The following is a 27,217-nucleotide window of genomic DNA, read 5'->3' as shown; positions in this document are numbered from 1 at the left end:
TAAAGGATGCAGAGGCTGCGGAGGGAGAGCAACCGCAGTTTCTTGTATCGATATATCAGTGGCCATGTCCTTATTATGCAATATCATAGATGAAGAAGTTTATGCACAGAAACCAGTTATAATGGACGGCAGAGTTGTCAGGATAGAGAGGGACAAAGGCTTTGAAAAGCTAATGCAATTTCACAATGACAACAATGAATAGAGGTTGGATTACAATAAACCAGATCTTTCGATCTGAACTAAAACTATGCCTGGGACGAGCTTAAATACTACTGCAATCAAGACAAGATTTCCTGATGTTTTACCTCCTTCGTGATCCTGAATATAGAAAAGTTTGGGATACATGCGAGATTGAGTCCAAGGATATTGGCTTTTTCAATCCCAACAAATCGGGGTTTCAATCTCAGATTTCTTGTACTATTCAATGGCATACCCATCGCCTTTGAAGAATAGATAGAATAAAATTCATTTTGCATTGTTCATGGTTGGATATTAGGCACGAACAGCTCATCGTCAATCATTCTGTTTTTCACAAAGCTTATCCACCATGGAATAATTACGTCAGAGCTACATCTTATATCACAGGATGCAAGGTAAGCAATCTTTAATGGAGGTGGTAGTGAGTTGGGATATGCATCTCATACATACCCGCACGGAAAATTATCGGTATGGCTAGCAAATGAAGGCATCGACATATTCGCACCGAAGATGGTGCAAAAATAACACAAAGCAGTTGTCGGGTATCCAAGTTGGAAGAGTCTACGCAGAGTTAGCGACAAGCAATGGCATTTTTCAAGGCAAATCAGTGCGTCTTGAATAGGAATTGCAGGTTCCGTGAAATGAATAGAAGAGAGGAATTCCAAAAATATTCTTGACGGAGAACCAGAACTAAAGGAAGCGCCCAGCAAAGTGATTAAAAAGTGATTAACGACTTGTCTTTTCGTTGTAGCATTTTTACATGTGATGAATACTAGGATGGTACAGTCTCGTTCTATAGGTGAAGTATTGATGTCCATAACAGGACATCGTCAGGTTGAGTGATGCACTGGGGAAAGTCATGTGTAGAATTGATTTAGCTCTGAATAAAATAATATTTCTTGAGCCTTAAAGACTATAGTCTAACAGAATGTTAACAATGTTAACAACACTTCTAAGCTCGTATTTAATATTATATAAGTTTTGATCAAGACATTCTAGTCCAGTTACTTCAAATAAAATTAAGAAAATAAAAATAAATAAATTCAAGAACAATCAACTATCCAAGAAACGTTAATCTCACTCGCGCTGGCCACACTCTTAATGTTAAACAGAAGGGCAAAAACTTAAAAATAAATATGACACAACGCGCTAACCCCCATCGTCCTTGACTAAACTACAGCGCTAATCGTAACACTTATTAGGAATTAGGAATCAAAGATGCAGAGGCTGTGGAGGAAGAGCCAACGAAGATCCTTGCATCGCGGGAATCCAAGGCGGACGGCTGGCGGTCAGTTGGGCTATGCCGTTTTTTCGAAGAGACGTAAAACGTTTGTTCAGTGTATATCAGTGGCCATCTCCTCATTATGCAATATCGAATGTGGTAAAGGTTATGCACAGAAACCAATTATAATGGACGGGGGAGTTGTCAGGATAGTGGAGGATAAAGACTTTGAAAAGCTAAAGCATCTTTACAATGACAACAATGAGCAGAGATTGGGATACAAAAAACCTCATCTTTCGCTCTGGATTGAAACTGTGTCTGGGACGAGCTTAAGGACTGCTAGAATGAAGACAAGATCTTCTGATATTTTACGACATACTTCATACGACCTCCTTCACGATCCTGAATATAGAAAAGTTTGAGATACCAGCATGATTGTGTCCAAGGATATTGGCTTGTTCAGTGAACACTTCCTGCAGCAAATCGTAGATCGTTCATCGATTCCACATTTATAATTCCGCGTTACCTGCGTTTGACGTGCGAATCCGTGCAACGTGACGTAACAAATCATAACCAAACGATGGCATTTTTCGAGGAAAATCAGTGCGTCTTGAATAGGAATTGCAGATTCCGTGAAATTAATAAAGGAGAGGAATTCCAAAAATAATTTTGTTGGTGAATCAGAACTAAAGGAAGCGCCAAGCAAAGAAATTACGACTCTAGACAGTGATTAACGACTTGTCTTTTCGTTGTAGGATTATTACATGTGATGAATACTAGGATCGTACAGTCTCGTTCTATAGGTGAAGTATTGATGTCCATAACAGGACATCGTCAGGTTGAGTGATGCATCAGGGAAAATAGTGCGTAAAATCGACTCGATATTCTTACACGTAATGAATACTAGGATCGTACAGTCTCGTTCTATAGGTGAAGTATTGATGTCCATAACAGGACATCGTCAGGTTGAGTGATGCATCGGGGAAAACGGTGCGTAAAATTGACTTAGTTCGCAACGAAACAATATCTCTTTCGCTTCAAACAATACAGATGTACACAATGTTATCAATGTCGATAATGAATCTTCTGAGTCCCTAATTAACATTATTTGAGTTTTGATCATCAAGACATCTTAGTCCTGTTATTTCGAAACAAATAAAAAAATTTAAAAAAACAACATAAAACTTGCGCTAGTCGCACGCTGAATGGTAAACAAAAGGGCAAAAACCAAAAACAAAATATTTATTCGACGCGCTAACCGCGATCGTACTCTACTAAACTACAGCGCTATTCGCAACACTAATTAACATCCAAAATGACACTTGTCTTAACCTTAATTTAGCGAGGCTTATCGCAACGCATCCGAAACTCAATCAGTATCACCACCAACCCAAAGTTAAAAAGTCGTACCGCCAGACCGAGCGCTCACCCCCGACAATACGCTACCTACTCGAGAGGTGACACTGTAAAACACGATACCGCATCTCGACCCTGTACAGCGAAATTCAGGCTGTACGTAATTTCCAAAAGAAGAAAGAATCGGGTCAAGCCCGTGACTCTACACAACATTCTCGAATACTCAAAATCTTCTCAACCATGCTAAGGTCACTGAGCGAAAGAATCGGCAAACGAATTCCGAGTATTTTTCGACACGCAAATTTCAAAACGGCTATCCTTCATCCGACGAGCCTTCGCTCAATCACTCTCAAAATTCGATCGCAAGAATATCAGCAGCGCTTACCGTTCAACATCCAGAAGACGAAATCCCCCATCCCCTCGCGAATCCACGCCAACGTCGTGGGAACAAAAAAAAACCAAAATCGTGATCGCAAATTGTCTCGCGCCACTATTTCGCACAATCGTGCAATAGAGTGATTTTTGAAATCGTCGACCAGCCGCAACACCGATTTCGTTACGCTACTTCCTATGTGACGTCATATCCGCAAGAATACGCAACAACCGATCCGTCATCGATTTCGTATATCGCGCAACTCGGCGCGCACATGTCGTAGCATCGCGGCGCAGAACTTAGGGCTGGATCGCAATTTCGTTCTCCGCGCAGCTCCATGAGGTCTTGGCGGTGAGCGGGGTGGTGCTCCCTCGTCGCTAGTCCGTCCTTTGCAGATTCGTCGGTCAGCTGTTGGCGGGGCGAGCGTGCGAGGCTGCGGCGCGCCGGCCGCCAGCGGGAATCGCGTCCGCCTTGGATTCCCGCGATGCAGGGATCTTCGTTGTCTCCCCCTCCGCAGCCTCGACATCCTTCCTTCGAAATCGTTGCTGTTCCGACGCTCCGCAATTTCCACGACTTGGTTGCTGACTTCCTGCTGGATGCCGTTGATACTCGAAAAACAAAAAGAAACAAAAAGCCTGAATTATCTTAGTCGCTATTCGCTACAATGTCCCCTCTCGGAATTTCGGATGCGTGACTCCAGTTCTGGCGCTCTTTTGCGAATATTTCGCTACTCAATCTCGGAAATCCCTTACGTGTGATTCTGCCCAGGGTTCCGGGAGCCACTTCTAACGGGCATCCAACATTTCTCATTACAACTCCCGCCTCCCTGGACGGAACGTGGGGTGTCAGAGCGCCAGCGCTGCATCCTGCGAGCCGAACTCCGCGAGGTGACCACCAGCTTAAGGTAACTAAACGCCATTGCGCTTTATTCAACGATTCAAAGTGAGCCCATAAATGGAAGAACAAAAAAAATTATGGATCGACCATAATATCTATGAGACGTATACCCAGTTTCGATCCGTTGACCACTGGTCCCCTTTCCAACGCCAAGTCCGCCGAGGTGAGTGCTCAGTCTCGCTATGGTACCTGAAATTATCTAACAAGGCTCCAGGGAAAAAAACACAATCATCGATCACAATCGGTGTTGACCACGAAGTTTGGCATGATTCGCTTACCCCATCCGGGAGCATACGATCCATCTCTTCATAAATCGCCTCTTGTACTTTTCGAGAAATGAGATAATACCGCTGATCAATCGGCGCGCTTCTCTGTACGTAAATCGAGTGTTCCGCGAAGTAGGACCCCAATCTTATCCAATGAAATTGTACGGCGCGCGGCGCGCGCATCGCTAGCCGATCAGCTGACGCGGCCGTATCTCGACTTGCTCGCGCGCAGGTTGCTTCGGCGATACCGATTTACCGATTTCATTTCCGGACTGCTACCGCTACCTTCTTCAATCTTTTCTCTAGAACCTTTATCTGAGTCTCGATCGACTTCTCCATTGTCTGCGCCATCGTCTTCTCTACGTCCGGTTCGGCAATTGCGGCTAATCCTGCGGAACCTCGGGCTGCTGCGGGTTTCTATCGACACGCTAATTCGCTAATGAACGATTCTTTCGGCGTGGGTGGAGAACCATACTCGCAAAACAGCGTGAGATTTCGTTCCCGCTCGATTGCGAGGTAGATCGATTCGTACCAATTTCGAATTTCCCTTCTCCTCAGGACTTTGTGGATTTTGGGACGCAAGTTTTTAAACGCTAAATCTAGCAATTGAACAGCTGAATTTCCGCCATCTTGTAGGGAAAGTTGTCACAAAAAGCGCGCAAGATTTGAATTGCGTAATATAAGCTATTTAGATCCAACGACATATTCGTCACAAAAAAAAAAATGTTTTTGATATGTAAAATAACGTTTGATGCGTTAAATGAAAAATAAAACACTTTTTCGGAAGTATAATATTATTTACAATTATATGATGCAAAAGATCATTTACTAATATGACGAAAAACTTGTATTTAAGCCGGATTTTTCTTGATATTCAAAAGAAGTTTTCAGTTCGGAGGAGTTACCGTCCATTTTCCTTTATTCTGTGATGGGCTGAGTTCCGTACGGATTATTCTAAAATTTGTATAACACTAATTCAACCGTTAGGGAATTACAATTATAATAAGATCGGTTGATAATTCAAATATTGTGAATTTTTACTTACACGATTCGTACGCTATAATACTCGATAAATATAATTATTAAACAATTTGTATTTTGACATAACCTCTACAAGTTGTCATTTGCAAAACGCTTCAGCATTGTATACTCACTTGTGAAATGATCGTCCATAATCTTTTTTTTTCTTGTGTTGCAAAAAACGTATCCAGCTATTATTGTCACAATAATTTTCATTATAAGTTTCCATCTTAACAACAATTGAAATTACTCCTAACTGTCCGCGCTCACGTGAACTTTGATTATATGTGTGTAATTGTGTATGTATATTATATATATCCGAAGTGACAAGAATCTCTACAAAATGGCTACCGCTTAATTGGTCTCGCTGCACCGCGATTATGTCCAATCCAGTGTAGTTATATATCAGTGACGTCACCCAACTATTCGTCTCGCATCGCAACTCGATTATGGGATGTTCGAGTCCGTGTCGCTAACCTAGAATCGGGGAAGCCTCTTCCCAGTTTTCCCTGAAATCGGTTTACTGTGGAAAATGGAACCGCGTTCAAGTTAACTTGAGATACGAAATCGGTTGGATTTTCTCAGTCGTGTTCCGCACGAAAAAGGAAATTAGTAGCAAAAGGTATAAGCACGCCAAGTAAAAATTAATCCCACGGTAAGAAGGAAGCCGTAGGTAGAGTCTGAACGCAAGCGATATTACACAAGATGGGAACTCAAAAAAAAAAAATCATTAGCTCAATTCGTTATCAAAAGAAAGTATCAGCAGAAAGTGGGAGGGAGGTGATTACTCGCACGAATGCAATTGTTATTACGAGATTGCAAAAATCAAAACTAACCAAACAAAAGCATAACCAAACTCAAAATCATTCAAACAAACAAAGCTAAAGGAACTTAAAAGACTCGGGCTGAAGAAAAATATTGTTTCACCCGTGACAAAAAAGAAGTCAACCGCAATGCTGAAAATAAGATAACAGAAGAAAAATAGAGAGACCGCGGAAAACGTAAAAAAAATATCAGAAGGCAATATTTTAAACAAAATCAAAAAGCAAAAGAACACGCGATAATTGCAGACAATCTTATGCTAACGTAAGCGGAAAATGGCTGCGCGACTATAAGCGGTGTGTTTATTTACCAACCGGTACATTCGTGACATCGTAGCTTTAGTTGTAAGCCGCAATATTCGGTGTTATTTTCCACCCTTTGTATACAATTTTATTTCTTGCTACGTTTAAGAAATCGTATTGCTGTAATCCCATGACGTCGACAGACTGGACCGAGGTGTGTCGCGACCTTTCTCTCCTGTTATTATCCGACCGCTGTTGTGTACTTTTCGTGACCGCTATCCGTTACCAACCCGAAATTTTGAAATTTTCGAAGCGCACAACGCCACTATCTTACTCGGAAATTTATAACGGAAATTTCCAATGGCCCCACGTTTGGCGCCAATTTGCGACGGGGATTTTTATTGCACCTCAGCCATCCCCGGAAGTCACCGAGAACTCACCGCCTTACGATAAATTGACGGCCCGCGATGTAAACTGGAAAAAAGATGGACCTTCAAAAAAGATATCGCAAGATTCTGTTGCGAGCCAGGCGTGATCAACACGTCTCGAAATCTTAATCTTCGCTGAGTTTCGTCTAATATGCTGGGTAGCTCAGTACCGCAGAGAGGGGCGGGGTGATTTTGGGAGAGAGATAGAGGCACTCGATAAATACACGCTAGTCAAAAAAATGAAATAAAAGAATACATTTTGTCATGGCGGTGTCACACAAAACCAAAAGACCATAATTCACCAGTTTCTCTTCGCGTTATCGAAAATAACAAAAAAAAAAAAAACATAGAATCAAAAACGACCAATTATCCAAGAAACCTTAATGTGGCCTTACGGATGCCCGTTACAAGTGGCTTCCGGAACCTTGGACAGAACCAAGAAATAAAGGATGCAAAGGCTGCGGAGGGAGAGCAACCGCAGTTTCGTGTCTAGATATATCAGTGGCCATGTCCTCATAATGCAATATCGCAGATGAAGAAGTTTATGCATAGAAACCAGTTATGATGGACGTGAGAATTGTCAGGATAGCGGAGGATGAAGACTTTGAAAAACTAAAGTAACTGTACGACGACATCAATACGAGGACGTTGTTAGATTACAATAAACCAGATCTTTCGATCTGAACTAAAAAAGTGTCTGAGACTAGCTTCAGGACTGCTAAAATCAAGACAAGATTTCCTGGTGTTTTCCCAGATACTTTATACGACCTCCTTCGCGATCCTGAATATAGAAAAGTTTGGGATACACGCATGATGGTGTCCAAGGATATTGGCTTTTTCAATCCGAACAATGACATCGGGTACTGTTCAATGGCAAACCCATCGCCTTTGAAGAATAGATAGAATAAAATTCATTTTGCATCGTTCATGGTTGGATATTAGGCATGATCAGCTCATCGTCAATCATTCTGTTTTTCACAAAGCTTATCCACCAAGGAATAATTACGTCAGAGCTACATCTTATATCACAGGATGCAAGGTAGGCAATCTTTAATCGAGGTGGTAGTGAGTTGGGATATGCATCTCATGCATAGCCGCACGGAAAATTATCGGTATGGCTAGCAAATGAAGGCATCGACATATTCGCAGCGAAGATGGTGCAAAAATAACACAAAGCAGTTGTCGGGTATCCAAGTTGGAAGAGTCTACGCAGTTAGCGACAAGCAATGGCATTTTTCGAGGCAAATCAGTGCGTCTTGAATAGGAATTGCAGATTCCGTGAAATTAATAGAGGAGAGGAATTCCAAAAATAATTTTGACGGAGAATCAGAACTAAAGGAAGCGCCCAGTAAAGTGATTAAAAAGTGATTAACGACTTGTCTTTTCGTTGTAGGATTATTACATGTGATGAATACTAGGATCGTACAGTCTCGTTCTATAGTTGAAGTATTGATGTCCATAACAGGACATCGTCAGGTTGAGTGATGCATCAGGGAAAATGGTGCGTAAAATTGACTTAGTTCCTCATGAAATAACATCTCTTTAGCCTCAAAAAATACCGGTATACACAATGTTATCAATGTCGATAATAAATCTTCTGAGTCCGTAATCAACATTACTTAAGTATTGATCATCAATACATCTCAGTCCTGTTATTTCGAAACAAATAAAAAAATTTAATAAATCAACATAAAACTTGCGCTAGCCGCACGCTGAATGGTAAACAAAAGGGCAAAAACCAAAAAAAAAAAATATTTATTCGACGCGCTAATCGCGATCGTACTGTATTAAACTACAGCGCGAATCGCATCACTAATCACCATCTGAAATGACGCTTGTCTTGACCTCAATTTAGCGAGACTTATCGCGATACGTCCGAAACTCAATCAGTATCCCCGCCAACCCAAAATTAACAAGTCGTACCGCAAAATCGAGCTCTCACCCCCGACGATACGCGAGCTACTCGAGAGGTGACACTGTAAAACACGATACCGCATCTCGACCCTATACAGCGGAATTCAGGCTGTACGTAATTTCCAAAAAGAGAAAGAATTGAATCAAGCCAGTGACTCTACGCAACATTTTCGTATATTCAAAATTTTCTCAACTTCATAACGCGTAACTCAGGCTACGGTCACCAAGCGAAAGAATCGGCACACGAATTTCGAGTATTTTTCGACACGCAAATTCCAAAACGGCTATCCTTTATCTGATAAGCCTTTACTCAATTACTCTCGAAATTCGATCGCAAGAATATCAGCAGCGCTTACCGTTCGACATCCAGAAGGCGAAATCTGCCATCCACTCGCGAATCCTCGCCGCCGTCGTGGGAACAAAAAAAAAAAACCAAACTCCCGATCGCAAATTGTCTCGAGCCACCACCTCGCGTGACCGCCAGAACTGGAGTGATTTTTGAAATCGTCGACCAGCCGCAACACCGATCTCGTTACGCTATTTTTTACGCGACGTCATACCCGCAAGAATACGCAACAACCGATCCGTCATCGATTTCGTATATCGCGCAACTCGGCGCGCACATGTCGTAGCATCGCGGCGCAGAACTTAGGGCTGGATCGCAATTTCGTCCTCTGCGCAGCTCCGTGAGGTCTTGGTGGCGAGAGGGGCAGTGCTCCCTCGTCGCTAGTCGGTCCTTCGCAGATTCGTCGGTCAGCTGTTGGCGGGGTGAGCGGGGAAGGCTGCGGCGCGCCGGCCGCTAGCGGGAATCGCGTCCGCCTTGGATTCCCGCGATGCAGGGATCTTCGTTGTCTCCCCCTCCGCAGCCTCGACATCCTTCCTTCGAAATCGTCGCTGTTCCGACGCCCCGCAATTTCCTCGACTTCGTTGCTGACTTCCTGCTTGATGCCGTTGATACTCGATAAACAAAAAGAAACAAAAAGCCTGAATTATCTTAGTCGCTACTTGCTACAATGTCTCCTCTCGGAATTTCGAATGCGTGACTGCAGTTCTGGAGCTCTCTTGCAAATATTTCGCTACTAGATCTCGGAAATCCCTTACGTTTGGTTCTGCCCAGAGTTTCGGGAGCCACTTGTAACGGGCATCAAAAATGCCACGTTACAATTTTCATATAGCGTGGTTTATTCAACGAGTGGATGTAAGCCGAAAATCAGAATAACCAGGATCCCGAACGTAGAAGTATCGAAAATCCAATACAAAGAAAGATCAAAGTGGTAAAATTTCACCAAGCCAGAAATTTAAAGAGCTGAAAATCTTTGACCTTTAAAATTTCGATGTTTCAGATTTCTAAATTTTCTTGCCTTCACACTTTCCGAACTTTGACTTTTCTGAGTTATGTCCTTTTGGCATTTGAACCCTTCGGAACTTTGTGTGTCGGGTTTCGCACCATTCGAAACTTTGATGTTTCGTCAAAATTGGATTTCTTCATTTCATGTTTTATCACGCAAAAATTCGGTGGGTAATCGGCGCTTTCAGAACTTCTCAAATTCGGAATTTCAATCCCAGCTCTAGATTCCAGCTTTCGGTATGTATAAAATATCACGTTTTATCTGTTTGGATATCGATTGGTAGGGGTGTTTTACGATAACTCAGTGGCCCATGGAACCAGCATCCCTTTATTTCATTCTGGAGTGAAATTATGGCGAATACCTTACGGCTACTGTGCATAATTTGCAAATCTCCGTATCAGAGAAACGCAGTAAAGTATCGATCAACGCTTTACCCTCATTTCACATTCGAATTCTTGGTCAAGTTTTTATCATATTCTTCGATTTGAAATTGATACTCGTGATTTTTGCTTTATATTTTAAACTCACGTAGTTTCCGAGATATTTATTTTTCAACGTTCTCTGTTTCAACTAGTCGTTATAATACTTTTAATCAATCCAAGCCATGTATCTTGGAACATTCTTTTGTAGAAATAATTTTCAAAAATACCGTGTATGAACACGTCTATAGTGAAAAATTTATGCTTCAACGAAAAGAAATTGATTGTATTTTAGATGAACGTCTTGTAAAAAATTATCGATTGGCTTTAATTTTTCATTTGATTTTTTTCAAAAGATTTTCAATTGATAACATTGTTCAATTCGCATGATTGAGAAAGGTGTTCGTCTTTAAGTGCGTGAGGAACTGGTGTAGGTTATTGTATACAGCAAAATCCACCTTTGTATTTCACACAATATCATATAGGATATGTTTTGTTTTAAATGTATACATCGTACTGGTCAGCATCATCACCGACTCATGGAATCCTTTGCTACGGCTTATGTACAGAGGTCAATATATGACCAAAACGGCCTTTACGCACACCTTATGTTTATATTTTGTGTGTGTCTCGCGAGTTTACTTCTTGGATTTAGACATGGCATATCATGTACTGGAATCAATGTTAATGTATTTCGTACTTCAACAATTCGATAACAATTTTACACTGAGAGAAATTTTTAGTTCCGGTTACCGCTCAGTCCTTAACTGTTTTTATTTTTTACCATGATCGAAAAATATAGTACTAGGTAAAAAATGAGAATTGGTTTTGTAGCTGTTACCAGAAAGTCTAGTATCTCTTACTATTCTTTCTCATTACGATCACTGTTGCTATATTTTCTTGTAACTGTTGGGAAAATTTAATGCTTGTGCAACGATAAATTGACGTTAAAGCCTTATTTATATAAAAAAGTAGAGTAAACCTCACAAACTGATTTTGCGTTGCAATAACCAAAAAAAAGATCGAGAACAGCGCAAAATGGTTACGCGTACCTCGTTTTTCGTAATTCCAACAATATCCAGACAGTTTTTTTTAACCTGTTTTACTGAATTTTTCGAGTTACTGTAACATACGAAATTTTTCTCATTGTCAGCGTGATTTGTTACATTATGTTTAAACATCTGACTCCTTTATTGTGCTCTGAGTATAGATACGAGGGCATAATATCCGCTTCGAAACGTCCTACAGGCACAAGCTAGCGTAACGATCATAGACCAGCGTTTCCTAGGTACTGTTTGTGTCAGTACACACCGAAGTGGAGGTTCTTCGGAACGGTCAACCATAGTCACACAATGCGTGATTGTCATCTCCCTCTGAGTAGACTCTGGACATAAACACAAAGCTTCTCTGTACATAGAAATCCGAATAAGCAAGCGAACACGGTAACGCGATTTCCAGCAAATAAATATCTTCATGTTCACTTCTATCGAACAATAATTCCTCGCAGTGAGTATTGTGCATCTTTGGTGTCGGTAGAGGTATCAGAATTGGGTAGATAGTTAGCGGCAGAAACTCCGAGGCGAATGATACAGCTCTAATTATCACAGTATCGTCGTAGCATCTCTGGAATTGGAAACGGTGAAACTGGGGGCTGATCATTAGCCAGTTGTAGTCAACCTCGTTACGGTTGCGACAATCTTCGATAGTTGAAAGTGGCAAACTTGATCGGCGGGTTGCTTTCATGCGCTTCTTTAGTCACGACTATTCCAACTCCGAGTGTATTGTAAATAAACTTATAAATAAATTTAAAAAACGAGGAGTTTAAAACTACCCCAACATTTCCTGAAAAAAAGACACACAAATCAAGGATAGGTTTTCTTAGGAACAACTTTACAATAGTAGTTTTACCATGCCTGAAGAGAAATTTTTTAATAATATTTGTTTTTCTGTTTCCTAGCTGCTTTCTTTTTTTGGAGGGGGGGGGGGGGGGGGGAGGAGCCAGAAAAATGGCACATCATATTGTATACTCGTATAATCTAAGGAATTCGTTCATTCATTCGATTATTTGTACTTCGGATTGATCAAGTATTTAAAAAAGTGTATAACATTGAAATTATTAAATGGAAATTGTCGCTCGATATTTCTTTTATTTTTAAATAAAGTTTTCTTACGATTGGCTTAAATTTGATAATTGTGGTTCGAAGGTCTTTAGTAGACGTATGTCAATAATGGCGACTTGTTCGTTACGAAGCAAGGATCCACGCTCCTTTTTTATTTCGATGATATTCCGATCGATTATCGTCGTGATTCTATTTTATCTGTTTACACTTATTACTTACCGTTAGAACCTTCGTTACCATTTATTGTTTTCGATTTTTAATAATTCGTCAATTATATTCAAGAGTTTTAGAAATACATTAGTGAATAAATAAAATTAACACATCGTGAATTAGGAGGTGTATGTGATTAGCCCTAAGAGTCGATTCTAATTTTAATAAGCTGGTATACTTGAATCGTTACACGATACTCATTTATCACAAATTTCTGAGTACGTCTGTGTATGTGCGTGCATCTCGTGTGTGCTTGCCTGGAAAATTCGGGAGAATAATGCTTGAGGGCAATTTTGGGCGGACTACGAACTGCTAACCATTCTGCTTGACGGCTCAATCGCTTCTAACTATCTCTGCGAGCCAGAACGTTGTCTAAAGGACGACTTGACATTAACCGAATTAACTCCGTGGCTCTGATATTATGTGTTCATCCGCGTTCAAGTGACATTGACGCTTCTTGCTTGCTGTTTCACGCGAGCTTAAAAACTGAATCTACACCGTCTGATCAATTCTTTTTTGAAACAGGACAAAAACGAGGATGACGATGATGACGACAGACAGTACCCGATCATTCCTCCACCTCCACCGCCGCCGAATATGGATCGTAAGTTCATTTCTCAAAAGTTTCAGTCCACGCTAACGATATTGTGATTATTTCACAACAATGCCTGAGAAGGCAAAACTCAACTTATCAACAGATTCTCAAGATTTTAGTTAATTGAAATGTTAGCATGCGAGGAACAACCTGCGATAATTTTCAGAACCTCGAAATCATTATAAATACTTTTCAGACTAGATTTCTGAACTTAATAAGTCAATATTTATTTGTGTCAACTTCAAATCTTCCAATTATTCATTTGTACAAAATGAAGATCTTGATTTCTAAAGGTGCTGATCTTTAATGTGACTTGCGAAATCTCTGAAGCAATAACTCTTATCTTCGATCAACGAAATTACCCGATCACAAATTTTTTCTAAGCTATAGGGACGATTTTTTCCATTTATTTCAATATCTGATACTGCAAACTTCAATTATCAAACGATCACCTTTTTCTATGTCATAGGTATTCTTTGAATGTCTTGACTCGTTATCTGAAAAATTCTAAATAATGACGATTTAAGATTTGTCCAACATTGAAAAAAATTGTTATTTGATGGTTAATCAAGATACGAAATTTATACCATTTGAGATTCAGCTTCATTGAAACTGTTTCTTCTCACATCACTCGCAAACATCATTACTCAAATTTACAAAATCCTCCAACTGTGCCTCTGAAAATCACGATCGCATTGGAATCCCCTTCAATTAGTCGTTCTCGATTCACAATTTCCATCCGAAAGCTGTTGTCGAAAGACCGAGAACCATGAAAAAATGTACCTGCACAAAATTGTACGACTCCTACAGCGCATAAGATATCTTTCGTGTCAACTTCAGCTCTTTAAATCACCGTTCCTTTTCTTACCACAGCGAGGGGGCAAAAGGGGGATAAGGGAGACAAAGGGGAAAAAGGTGAGAGTGTCAGAGGTCCACCAGGACCCACGGGACCACCGGGACCTGGCTATGACGGCGATCAGAAGGTATCAGCCATTTATGGAATGAATTTAAATAGAAAATATTAATAGTGGACAACGTGAAAAAACAATTTTCTCCTTGCATAAAAAAAAAAAAAAAACTTGCTATTGTTTACCCTGCAGATTCATGCATATCTCGCTGGATCTAATGAACTCGAATTCAACAATAACGACTTGGCTGTATTGCGAACTTCAGAGCTTAAGCTTTTATTACGACTGTGAATAAAATAAGAGTGCATGAATTTTACGGGCTTATTTTCCAGGGAATTGTTGGCCCTCAAGGTGAACCTGGAGAGAAGGGAGAGCCTGGCACATGTTCGTGTAACACAACTGCCCTCATGTCGTCCTTCACAATGCCAAAAATGATGCAGGGGCAAAAGGGTGAGACGGGTGCGTCGGGGGCAGAAGGAAAACAAGGCTTACCGGGATTGCCGGTGAGGAGAAAACTGTTAAGGATTAATGTTCCGTGTCAGGGAGGTGAAAAAGAACCGTTCGAAAAATCTCCAAAAATGTTATTTATGCCAATAATAGTCAACTCGAATGAAACTGTAACGATTTTAGTTTCATCTAAAATCCACGAAATAAAATCAGAAAAAGACACAAACACCAAGAGATTTTTCGATTTTTTTTGTTCTATTTCTTCACCTTTCCTTAAATTCGTTATTCTATGGTTACAATATAAAAGTGACACTACTCGTCGCAGGTCTAACGAACTTAGCCTGATAGTTAAAAAAAAAAAAAACACACATAACAAATAACAAATAACACACATATGTATGAATAAAAGGATAAAACGACGAGTGAGGAGAAAATTGTCCGTAAAATAAAATTTAGACAAGAGAGGTTTTTCGATTCAGATATATAGATACATGTAGAAGACGGTGAAGATGTTAAAAATAAATTTAAAAAATTGCGATTGAAGCCTTTATATTCTCGGTCCTATATTCAGTTAAAATTTCTACCTGGCCAGGACTCACGCTTCAACTCACTGTTGTCACACGTCTTGTATTCTTGAACTACGTAGATCTAATAACCCCTCTCGACCCAAATTCGTCTCTCTCTTTCTCTGTCTCTTCTCCTATTTCCACTATAAATCGTCACAAAACCAAATTGTTGTTACTTAATAGAAATAAATCTGAGTAACTTCGAATTATAGACGGATATACAATACGTTTAGAAAATATTTTATGTTTAGAACGTTTAAGATTAACAAACTCTGGTGTCTTTTATACAATTCTGATATTTTAGGCCTATTTTATTCACCGTAAATCTCTGCGGAAATTGCCTAAAATCATTTGTCTCACAAATATTTATATTCACAGTAAATAACTGGCTGGATGAATAAAAAATCTTAACTGTTTGGTAATAGGTAAGATCGGCTGATCGTCTTTTTAGTTCTCAATAGCTCGAGATAGTTCGTTAGATGTTCGAACTAGGAGAGACCGGAAAAACTATCGTAGCAACGCAAAAAATTTCGAAGTGTTGAACGATACCGAGAAAGAAACAGACGCACGTAAAAATAAATTTGTTGATAAAACTTTCTCTCATCCTCCGTGAAACTCTACAACTTTTCTCTGAAATATTCTTCGGTACAACCTATCCTATCATTCCCGAGATATTCGACTATTTCACCTGACAAAACATAGAACAACATTCGAATTGAAAACAAAAGGTCGTATACCAAATTCTAAGAAAATTAATGAAAATTCTAGAAGTTGTGGATATTTATGAATATAGAGAAGTTCCAAAAAATTCGTTTGAATCTCCGTCGAATTGTTGATTATTTTTCCGAAATTTTAATCAAATCGTCCATGTATTCTAGAACCGATAATTCTCTCCGGTTCATGTGCAAGATTTCTCAAAATATTTGTAACTATAAATTTTTTCCATACGAGCGTCACGATTTCACCTTTTCGTCAGAAAAAATTAGGACTCAGGCGATGAGTTTCTTTCAGTTTTTCGTGACAACTGCTTCTTCGAATAAAACGTCTGCAGCTCTCGGATATGAATATGACTAAAAATTGTTCTCCGTTTCTTACTAAGGGCGCCGCAGGGCCTCCTGGTGAACGGGGCCAACCGGGTATGAAGGGCCCCAAAGGCGACATGGGCATAACAGGAGCTGATGGAGTGGAAGGTCCGCAAGGTCGGAAGGGAGAAGCAGGCCGAGACGGTGTTCCTGGAGAAAAGGGGGCCACAGGTCCTCCAGGTCCCCCGGGAAAGGGAGAGATTTCCGGATACGACGTAAGTAATTGATCGCCTTACTTGACACGACTTGGTTAAGGGGGGGTATATCGTTAAATCGGTAAAAAATAGACACTTTTTTAAACATTTTTTTACAAGATACATGCAATGTATTTTGAATTAACTGATTACGGTATTGTAGAGTAAAATTTGACGAATATTTTCTGAAAATTTCAGTGAAAAATATTAAAAACCAAGCCGCTGGCAACAAATCTCCGGAGTAGTCTTGAAAAACAAGTTGTTTTCTATTATAATATTTTACCCTAAAATTTTCACAAAATATTCTTGAAATGTTACTCTACAATACCGTAATCAGTTCGTTTAAAATATATTGCCTGTATCTTGTAAAAAAATGTTTAAAAAGTGTGTTTTTTTCACCCAATTAACGGTACCCCCCCTCCCCTTAATGCGTCGCGAAAATACTCCGTAACGCGAAGAGAAGCGCAACCATAATTTTTTATTTGCGTCAATAGAATGAGGGAAAATTTTGTCATTTTGACCTAGATAATGAAAAAAAAAAAAAAAAAAAACTGGTTTACACGTAAAGCAAAAGCTGTGAATCGATTAACGCTTAGTGACTGGTTAATTGACTGGTGTTTTATTGAAGTACGTGGTACATAAGACGTGAGGCGTTCGTTTCATTTTCCGAAACGATAAGATGAATGGTTTAAACTTCGAATGCTTGCGTCGAAAGTGCCCTGCTGATCATCATTCACTCCGAGATTAGCTCAGCCGCTGTTTGAGTATCTATTCCTGTAAGTGTTCTCTCATCTCGAACCCCATTACGGTTAGTCTAGAGACGATGTATCGACTAATTCCGGAACTTAAGATCAATAAACTTGTTCACTTCACAGATTTGGAGTAACATTTACTTTGCCGCGTGTGTAGTAGGTGTTATAGTATTGTAAATGTGATTTATTTACGAGCAACAGGTGTCAGTTGGCCGCGAGTCGAGAGTCGAACTGTCCGTGGGAATTTCTTTGGCAAATAATTCGAATTTCTACGTTCCTAATACTGCAGGTGATTTCCATCGATCGATATTTAATTCGTCACAATTATGATTCTAATATGCGTTTTATTATTTTAAAATTCACGTAATATTCGTCGGCGATCAATTTTAGGAGAATATTGGTTGCGAGATTTATTCGTTGAAGTCGAAGAAAATATGCAGAAGCTGATAGTATATGTAATTTGTTTATTTTTATTTGTTTATTTAAGGAAAAAATACCCAACAGGGGAACCCAGGGAGGGCAAAAGTTATCACATGTAATCCAATATTAATATTATAGTAGAATATACAATATACGTAAATGAGTTTGAATATATGTAAATAGTTTGAAGCATTAAAAGTAATTAAAAAAAAAAAAAAAAAACAATTGCACAACGAAACAGATATCAACCAAAAGAAACGAGAGTAAACTAAGGTACACATGAAAGAATACAAGACAAGCCTGAAAAAACGTACGTGCTAAACTCAGGAATAACAGAAAAAATGAATTTAACATATTTTTAATCGTTTCCAAATCGTTTTATACAATGCAGCCTAGCTGGAAACCTAGGAGCATGTACAGGGTGAGTCATCCAATTTATACTGTGTCGTAATATTGCAATGAACACAGTGAAAATTGTTGTTTATAGTGCACTGTAATTTTGCGAATGTAAATGAAACGTAAAAAAAAGAAAGAGAAAGGTTATCTATTTCATCATAGAATTTGACAGTGTAGAACGTCGAAATAACAAAAATTGGAGATGCATAAACAAAGACAAATCATATGTGAATCGTCAGAATGAGTAAAAATATGCTTACAATTAGGCACAACGTAGAATAGTCATAATTCTGACTTCCTTATACACATATATTCTATACTTTGCCTCTCCATATTTTCACTTTTCGATATTTCGACTCGTTTTGAAAATTCATTCTACATTCTTAACCCCGTCAGAATTCGACTCGTAATATAAAGAAATTAAAAGCATTATCAAATTTGACATCTTTGATCTTATAAAACAATCTCTTCAAACGACTCAAACGATTATTTCCCAATCAGATGGAAGGAATAACGATGCGCCCCGGACTTCCGGGCCACAAAGGTGATCCTGGTACTCCAGGAGAACGTGGGCCTAAGGGGGAACCTGGGGTGGCGGGTGCGAAGGGAGTGAAAGGCGAAATGGGTCTGAAGGGTACGAAGGGTGACCACGGAAAGGACGGCTCATCAGGGCTCCAAGGATTTAAGGGAGAGCCCGGATCGCCTGGAGCACCGGGAGTTCCAGGAGCTCCAGGAGCAAACGGCACGCCAGCTGAAAAGGGCAGCAAAGGAGACGCTGGTCCCGAAGGAAAAATGGGACCTACCGGACCTCCAGGGCCTCCAGGACCCAAGTCGGAAGGTGGAATAAACGTTGGTGATATAGGTACAGTTTTATTGATATTTTTGGGCGATGAAATTGGTGTGATCAGGTCCAACATCAGCCGTTCATTCTACGGAATATAAAAAATATTTATTTGAATTAGTGGTTGATATGTGTTGCGTGGATTTACCCTTGGAAAAAAAAATGCAGAATTCAAAACGTTGAAATCTCGAGAAGGAAATTTGACGATTATCAAAGATCCTCGTGGGATTTTTATTACATCCGATGTAAGCTTGTGAAATTCAAACAAAGACCTTCGACGCGTATATATGAGAAAATATTTTTCGGAGTTCCCGAGACCCACGCGAAATCGGTGAAATTCCATCAAGCTGTGTGTAATTATGTTGAGATTTTTGTGAAATTCTTGAAATTTTCGTAAAGTTCTTTCAAAGAGTTAAGGTTTTCCTATGACCTCTCTGAATTTCTCGAAAAAAACATTCATTTTAATTGAAAGTCTGTCGTAGATGTATAACGTTGAACGTGATGTATGATTTTCTTGCAAAGTTAATCACAATTCTTGTTCAATCCTTGAGAAACTCTTCATATTCGACGAATCCTTCTAATAAACGTTTTGAAGTTTCATGAAATTGATAGGATCCCTATATAATCCAGGAAAGTTTGTTAAATTTCATTAAACTGTGCTAAAATCCGGCAGAAACGTATCTAATCCTTCGAGAGTATAAAAATTTTTGGCCAAAGTTTAAGTGACATTCAAGTTCATTTTAGTGAAGTTTACCAAAGATAATTAATATTTACTTGAAATCCTTGTCCAGTCATTTAAAGATCTTCGCCATCGAAAATTAACGAAGTTTCTCGGAAATTCTTTTGCGATCTTAAAACCTTTCAACGAACATAACAACCCACCTTCAAGCTTCGATAAAAATTCTGCACAGTCCATTCGCAATTTATTTGCTATTATCTTCTAGCATTCTGTTACCCCGATGAAAATTATTCGTAATAAAATCCTACTGAATGCCGAGAGTCTTGTAATTACTAACTGAAATCCACGAGCTTTTCACGACCCTAAAAAATCTTTATAACATCTCAAAATTGTTGGTGCTCTCGAAACCTCAACTGAAATGTAACATTCCGAAAAACTGTGGAATTACAGATCCAGGTGAGAAGGGCGACAAAGGAGACAAGGGTGATCAGGGATTCAAGGGTGATTTCGGCTCGAAGGGTGAGAAGGGTGACCGAGGGGATTTGGGTCCCGCCGGTATTCCCGGGGTCAACGGAATCCAGGGTCCCCAGGGCAACAAGGGCGAACCAGGAAAAGATGGGCTGCCCGGATCCAGCGGGACTCCCGGGACGAAGGGCGAACGGGGTGAGAAAGGACCACCAGGAGTGACGGCCATTGCGGGTCCTGGGGATTACGTGACCATCAAGGGCGAAAAGGGCGCTAGGGGAAGGAAGGGGAAACAAGGATCGCCGGGACCGGCTGGACCTCCTGGACCCGCTGGGAAAAATGGCGCGACTGGAGAAATTGGACTGCCGGGCTGGATGGTGAGTCTTGAATACTACTGCTGTTTCATGCTTTTTTGACACCCCGAATTCTTGTTGGTACTCCTATTTTCACCAGATAACTGCATTTCGCTAGAAAATTTCAAGGACTTGATTAAATTTTGGTGATAAATTTTGTGATAATGAGAATTTTAGACCGGTTTTCTGATTTTCGGATTTAGTCTGCAGAGTTTCAATTTCGAGATTTTGGACGATTCTTTCGTGTAGTATTTTTTTATGAAAAATTACGCTCGAAATTAGTTTTGGAAAATTCGGTGAGAATATCGGCGTATCTATCTGATAATGATTGTTACTTCCGGAAAATAGCGATTTTAATAGGAAAACATTCGTTCCTGATGAAATTTGACTTCAGTGCTTTATAGTCTTATGGTTTTTCTGTGGGAAAAGATCTGAAACGTTTGAAAATTCACAGAACTTAGGGATTCCATACAGAATTAAAATGGTTCTTTGCGAGCTTCATTGGCCATTGATGTATTTTGAGTTTCACGCTGAAAATATTTTGAATACTGTATAACTACTCACAAAATACGTTCACATGCTTACCAAAGAATGGAAAGGTAAGTGGCTTTGATGTTTAGCTAATTCGATTTGATAACGAGTGAGTAGAATGATCTTGTGTAACGCAATGGTAAGATTGTCAGGTGCTAATCCATATAGTCCATTACGTTATAACTCTCATTTGTATCGGACCAAAGATTTTTTACGATTACTATTCGCAGCTAATCCCAGTAATCGAACATGAATCGGGATAAGATTGCGAAATTCAATAATGGTTGACAATGTGTCAACAGAAAATTCGTTTTCAACACCGGAAGAGTCCAGCACTGATACGTTGTTGTAAAGTTGGACGCTGACTTCACTTTCATCCAGTAGCCGGAGATTATTTTACTCTCCCACCAGCTGAAAACTATATCTTAGGTTTTGGTATAAGAACTCTGTGCGCGCTGTCCGTATTATTTGACATGTTTTAGCATGTAAACAAATTACAGCAATAGTTTGTTACAGCGATATAGTGAGAATACAATTATAATGATGACCGTCAAACAATAGTAGCATTCAAACGATATTTGGTTTCACTATTGCTTTGGAGCGTTACACTTGTTCAATAAATATCAGTAAAGTTGATCTCATTTAATATTTTATCGTCCATTATCGCCAATACGTTGACGCTTTCAACATAACTTGCATGATGCGATTACTAGCCGGTTTATCTCTCATAAAATCAAGTTCGTTACTTCTACTAGGTTTTATTCGTTTTTATTTGATATTCAACGCAAGTATATACGACGACGAATAAAAAAGAAAAAAATACTCGCATCAACAAACGGTAGAGAAGTGCGGTATTTGCAATATGCCAACGCCTGCTGATACAGACAATGATGATGTTCGAGTTTGGAATTGACATGCCGAAACATGAATACGCACTTTTCTAACATTACCGTGGCAATGATACATCAAACAGTCATTCGTATTGATCGGAGTATAAGTGCCAGCTTAATTATTACAGATGAAAATATGACTTATATTTCAGGTGTGCTCAACAATTCGAACAAAAAATTATGCAGGTGAGTGAAAAAATGTAAAAGACTGAAAATACGCATCTGGACGAGACCTATAACTTTGATAAACACACGTGTCGCCAGAAATTTATATTTATGAAGGTATTTGGCGAAAACAATTTTTTTGTTCTGAAAAAATGTTTCAGAAGTTGTAAAAATCGATTTAAAAATTCGAAAGTTCTTTTGTCAGGAACTTTTTGTAACATTCTTCACAAATAAGGGCATGGAATTTGCGGTCGGGCAATTCTTTCGAAACAAAACTGATAGAAATTGTCTGAATATCTTAGTTTTCGGCGGGTAAGTGGGCCCAGGTGGGCGTGAGAGAGTAGGAGGATTCTGCTCTATCGACTCTACCTAACGGGCTCGCACCGACATTCGTAGCAGCCAAAGTAGTGTCGGTATGAAAGCTTGAGATTGAGTCGGTACAAAGTGAGTACGTAAGACTACGTGTCGACTGCGACGTAGGAATGTCGATCAGCTCGATCATTCCCGCGAGAAGAAGCGTAACCGCGTCCACTGCCAACCACACCGAACTATCTCCGAACTCCTCCAACCACCGTCAACCACCTCCGATCACCTCCTACGACCTCCTACTACCTCCAAACACCTCCTACCATCTCTGTCCACCTCCTACCACCCTCAACCACCTTCTACCACCCTCAACCACCTCCTACCACCCCCAAACACCTCCTACCAGCTCCAACCACCTCCTATCATTTCCGAACACCTCCAGCCATCCCCTAACAACCCCTGCCACCTCCTACCATTTCCGAACATCTCCAACCACTTCCGACCATCTCCAAACACCATCGTCCTCCTCGTCCACCTCGTCCCACTCCTCCTCCTCGTCATCCTTGTCGTCCTCATCCTCCTCGACCTCCTCCAATCGCCGCCAGCCACCTCCAAACACCTCCTACATTGACTAAAGAATATAAAGACAATTGCCCCTAATAAGCTTCGGTGTGACAATCGTCGTGCGCTTGCGCTCCCTGGGATGTATCCAACAATAGAGTTAAGAACTTATTGCAGAACATCAGGGAGGTACCGATTTCGACATGATGCTGGCTGCATTCACCTTCCGAGTTACACAGTCTTCGCAATGGTAAGCTCAAGCCAGCAATTAGCCTGTGTGTACTTACCGACTTGCCGGCGATACAAGCAATTATCGACACGCGCTCGATGTATTCCATAACATTAATATTCATAATTATTCCAACAACCTTTCATTTGCTCTCTCGATCTCGAATTTTCGTAGTCATAGAATCGAAACGCTGTTTTAGCTGGTCGCAAGTGAAGCATCTGCGTTGGGTGGAGGAGCAGAATTGTTTTTCGAAAAGTATTCGGATGGAAAAAAATTCAGAGTAACTGTAATACATCACGGATGCGCTAATTTTGAACGAGATGAAATGGATGCTTCGTATATGAGACAGTATTTAACGCTGCGTAGTGATTTAAAGACGTAGAAAGGTGATAGGGAGAGAAAGAACGACGCTTCTTAACACTTCGAGTGTATTTTAACACACATTTGAAAGATACGAGCGAAATTTTTCATCATCCTACTGTCGCAGAACGGCAGCGTTATTAGCCGAGCCGTTCACTGAAGAATATATCTGCAGTCAACGGCTGACCATCGAAGGGACTAATCGCTTGAGTCTGGAATCGGCAGGAGAGATAAAGTGTGTATTTCTTGTATGAAACGTGAAAACTGAAATCATTATACATCATATCATATCATCATACATCATACATCATACATCGTACATCGTGCATCGTACATCATACATCGTACATCGTACATCATACATCATACATCATCATACGTAGTATTACAGTTCGAAACCAAAGTTTGAATTTTCGGATGTTCGGAAAGTGACGTCACCAATCTAAAATCGGCTAGCCGAGTTCCTCAGTCGGGTAACAACCGCGCAGTAGAGCGGACGGATGAGAGTCGCGCTCCGCAAATTTCGAGTACCGGGTTCTCAACCTCACGGATCCCGCGCTTCGGGCCGCTACGTATTTCGAGTACCGGGTTCTCAACCTCCCGGATCCTGCGCTTCGGGTCCGCTACGCGGTGAAGCTCGACTTCCAGGACAAGCGCTCAGTAGTTCCTGGTTCATGTTTACAATAAATTATTTCAATTCGTTTTTCGCGCAAGCCGAAATTCAGTAGCTGTCAGTCCGCTAATAAAATTTCTCGACTTCCAGGATAAGCGCTCCGTGGTTCCTGGTTCATGTTTACAATTAATTATTTCAATTCGTTTTTCGCGCAAGCCGAAATTCAGTAGCTGTCAGTCCGCTAATAAAATTTCTCGACTTCCAGGATAAGCGCTCCGTGGTTCCTGGTTCATGTTTACAATAAATTATTTCAATTCGTTTTTCGCGCAAGCCGAAATTCAGGAGCTGTCAGTCCGCTAATAAAATTTCTCGACTTCCAGGATAAGCGCTCCGTGGTTCCTGGTTCATGTTTACAATAAATTATTTCAATTCGTTTTTCGCGCAATCCGAAATTCAGTAGCTGTCAGTCCGCTAATAAAATTTCTCGACTTCCAGGATAAGCGCTCCGTGGTTCCTGGTTCATGTTTACAATAAATTATTTCAATTCGTTTTTCGCGCAAGCCGAAGGTCAGTAGCTGTCAGTCCGCTAATAAAATTTCTCGACTTCCAGGATAAGCGCTCCGTGGTTCCTGGTTCATGTTTACAATAAATTATTTCAATTCGTTTTTCGCGCAAGCCGAAATTCAGTAGCTGTCAGTCCGCTAATAAAATTTCTCGACTTCCAGGATAAGCGCTCCGTGGTTCCTGGTTCATGTTTACAATAAATTATTTCAATTCGTTTTTCGCGCAAGCCGAAATTCAGTAGCTGTCAGTCCGCTAATAAAATTTCTCGACTTCCAGGATAAGCGCTCCGTGGTTCCTGGCTCATGTTTACAATAAATTATATCAATTCGTTTTTCGCGCAAGCCGAAATTCAGTAGATGTCGGTCCGCTAATAAAATTTCTATAACTTTATAATTTTCTCATAATCTTTCTGGTAGAATATGTCGATAAAAGAATTATATTAAACCTTACACATTATTTTTGATTTGTTCTCATGCTGAAAATATTTATTAGTATTCGAAGTATAACTCGAGGTGGTTGGCGGTGGTCGTGAGAGGTGGTTGGGGGTGGTTGCGGGTAATCTCAGTGATTCAGGAGAAGGAGGACGAGGATTTGTGCTGGGTGAGTAAAACACTTTTGTAACATTTGATGGCAATTGTAATTATATTTTATCTGAAATATTACAAACTTGTCACGTTTACAATAAATTATTTCAATTCATCTTTCGTGCAAGCACATATTCAGTAGTTATGAATAATCTTATACAGTTTATTATATAATTAATTAATTGATTAATTACATGAATCCTTACACAATATTTTTGATGTGTCCCTATACTAAGAATATTCATTACTATTCCAGGTATAACCCGAGGTGGTCGGAGGTGGACGAGGAGGAGGACGAGCTGGACGAGGAGGAGGACGAGCTGGACCAGGAGGAGGCAGGGTGGGTCGTGGGAGAGGAGAGGAGTGGCAGGGAAGGGGGGAAAAGGTGGGTGGGGAAGGGGAAAGGGGGAAGGGAAGGGGGAAGGGCAGGGGTGGGGTAGGGTTGGGAGGGGAAGGGCGGGGGGGAGGGTAGGGTGGGTGGGAGGGAGGGAGGGCGGGGGGGGGGGAGGCCGGGGGTGTGTTCTGCATTAACTTTAATTGGCTCTAACTGGCATCCGTCCTCCACACTCTACCCTCCCTCCCTCCCCCGCCCCCCCGACCGCCCTCCCTCCCTCCCTCCCTCCCTTCCCCTCCCAACCCTACCCTACCCCTTCCCTTCCCCCTTCCCCCTCCCCCCTCCCCCCACCTCCCCCCCCACCTCTTCCCCCCCTACCCTTCCCTGCCACTCCTCCCCTCTCCCACGACCCACCCCGCCTCCTCCTGGTCCAGCTCGTCCTCCTCCTCGTCCACCTCGTCCTCCTCCTCGTCCATCTCGTCCTCCTCCTCGTCCACCTCCGACCACCTCGGGTTATACCTGGAATAGAAATGAATATTCTTAGTATAGGGACACATCAAAAATATTGTGTAAGGATTAATGTAATTAATCAATTAATTAATTATATAATAAATTGTATAAGATTATTCATAGCTACTAAATATGTGCTTGCGCGAAAGATGAATTGAAATAATTTATTGTAAACCCGACAAGTTTGTAATATTTCAGATGAAATATAATTACAATTGCCATTGAATATCATAAGAATACTGATTAATCAATTAATAATATAATAAATTGTACAAGATTATTCACAGTTACTGAATATGTGCTTGCACGAAAGATGAATTGAAATAATTTATTGTAAACCCGACAAGTTTGTAATATTTCAGATGAAATATAATTACAATTGCCATCAAATGTTATAAAAGTGTTTTACTCACCCAGCACAAATCCTCGTCCTCCTCCTCCTGAATCACCGAGATTACCCGCAACCACCCCCATCCACCTCCAACGACCACCGCCAACCACCTCGAGTTATACCTCGAATACTAATAAATATTTTCAGCATGAGAACAAATCAAAAATAATGTGTAAGGTTTAATATAATTCTTTTATCGACATATTCTACCAAAAAGATTATGAGAAAATGATAAAGTTATAGAAATTTTATTAGCGTACCGACAGCTACTGAATTTCGGCTTGCGCGAAAAACGAATTGAAATAATTTATTGTTAACATGAACCAGGAACCACGGAGCGCTTATCCTGTAAGTCGAGAAATTTTATTAGCGGACTGACAGCTACTGAATTTCGGCTTGCCCGAAAAACGAATTGAAATAATTTATTGTTAACATGAACCAGGAACCACGGAGCGCTTATCCTGGAAGTCGAGAAATTTTATTAGCGGACTGACAGCTACTGAATTTCGGCTTGCGCGAAAAACGAATTGAAATAATTTATTGTAAACATGAACCAGGAACCACGGAGCGCTTATCCTGGAAGTCGAGAAATTTTATTAGCGGACTGACAGCTACTGAATTTCGGCTTGCGCGAAAAACGAATTG

General features: G+C 40.4%; 1 protein-coding gene and 1 long non-coding RNA gene across 2 annotated transcripts in view; one reads left to right on the top strand and one right to left on the bottom strand.

Annotated features, from left to right (window-relative positions):
- LOC124297277 (collagen alpha-1(IX) chain) overlaps positions 1 to 27,217 on the top strand; it is a 147,599-nt gene that overhangs the window by 108,944 nt on the left and 11,438 nt on the right. Inside the window, exons 7-14 of the mRNA XM_046748132.1 lie at positions 13,362 to 13,440; positions 14,305 to 14,414; positions 14,672 to 14,842; positions 16,452 to 16,649; positions 18,192 to 18,221; positions 18,698 to 19,058; positions 20,167 to 20,558; positions 21,125 to 21,133. Coding sequence (XP_046604088.1) covers positions 13,362 to 13,440; positions 14,305 to 14,414; positions 14,672 to 14,842; positions 16,452 to 16,649; positions 18,192 to 18,221; positions 18,698 to 19,058; positions 20,167 to 20,558; positions 21,125 to 21,133 — 1,350 coding nt within the window. The remainder of the gene's footprint in view (positions 1 to 13,361; positions 13,441 to 14,304; positions 14,415 to 14,671; positions 14,843 to 16,451; positions 16,650 to 18,191; positions 18,222 to 18,697; positions 19,059 to 20,166; positions 20,559 to 21,124; positions 21,134 to 27,217) is intronic.
- On the bottom strand, positions 990 to 8,340 carry LOC124297280 (uncharacterized). The gene is made up of 3 exons (XR_006906566.1): positions 8,227 to 8,340; positions 2,862 to 2,866; positions 990 to 2,306 (listed from the first exon to the last, which is right to left on the bottom strand). It is a non-coding gene; the product is annotated as an uncharacterized LOC124297280 (long non-coding RNA).

The sequence above is a fragment of the Neodiprion virginianus genome, chromosome 2 (assembly GCF_021901495.1).
Source record: "Neodiprion virginianus isolate iyNeoVirg1 chromosome 2, iyNeoVirg1.1, whole genome shotgun sequence".
NCBI classification, from domain to species: domain Eukaryota; kingdom Metazoa; phylum Arthropoda; class Insecta; order Hymenoptera; family Diprionidae; genus Neodiprion; species Neodiprion virginianus.
The sequence above is the reverse complement of the archived record's forward strand: the minus strand, read 5'-3'. Positions and strand labels throughout refer to the sequence as shown.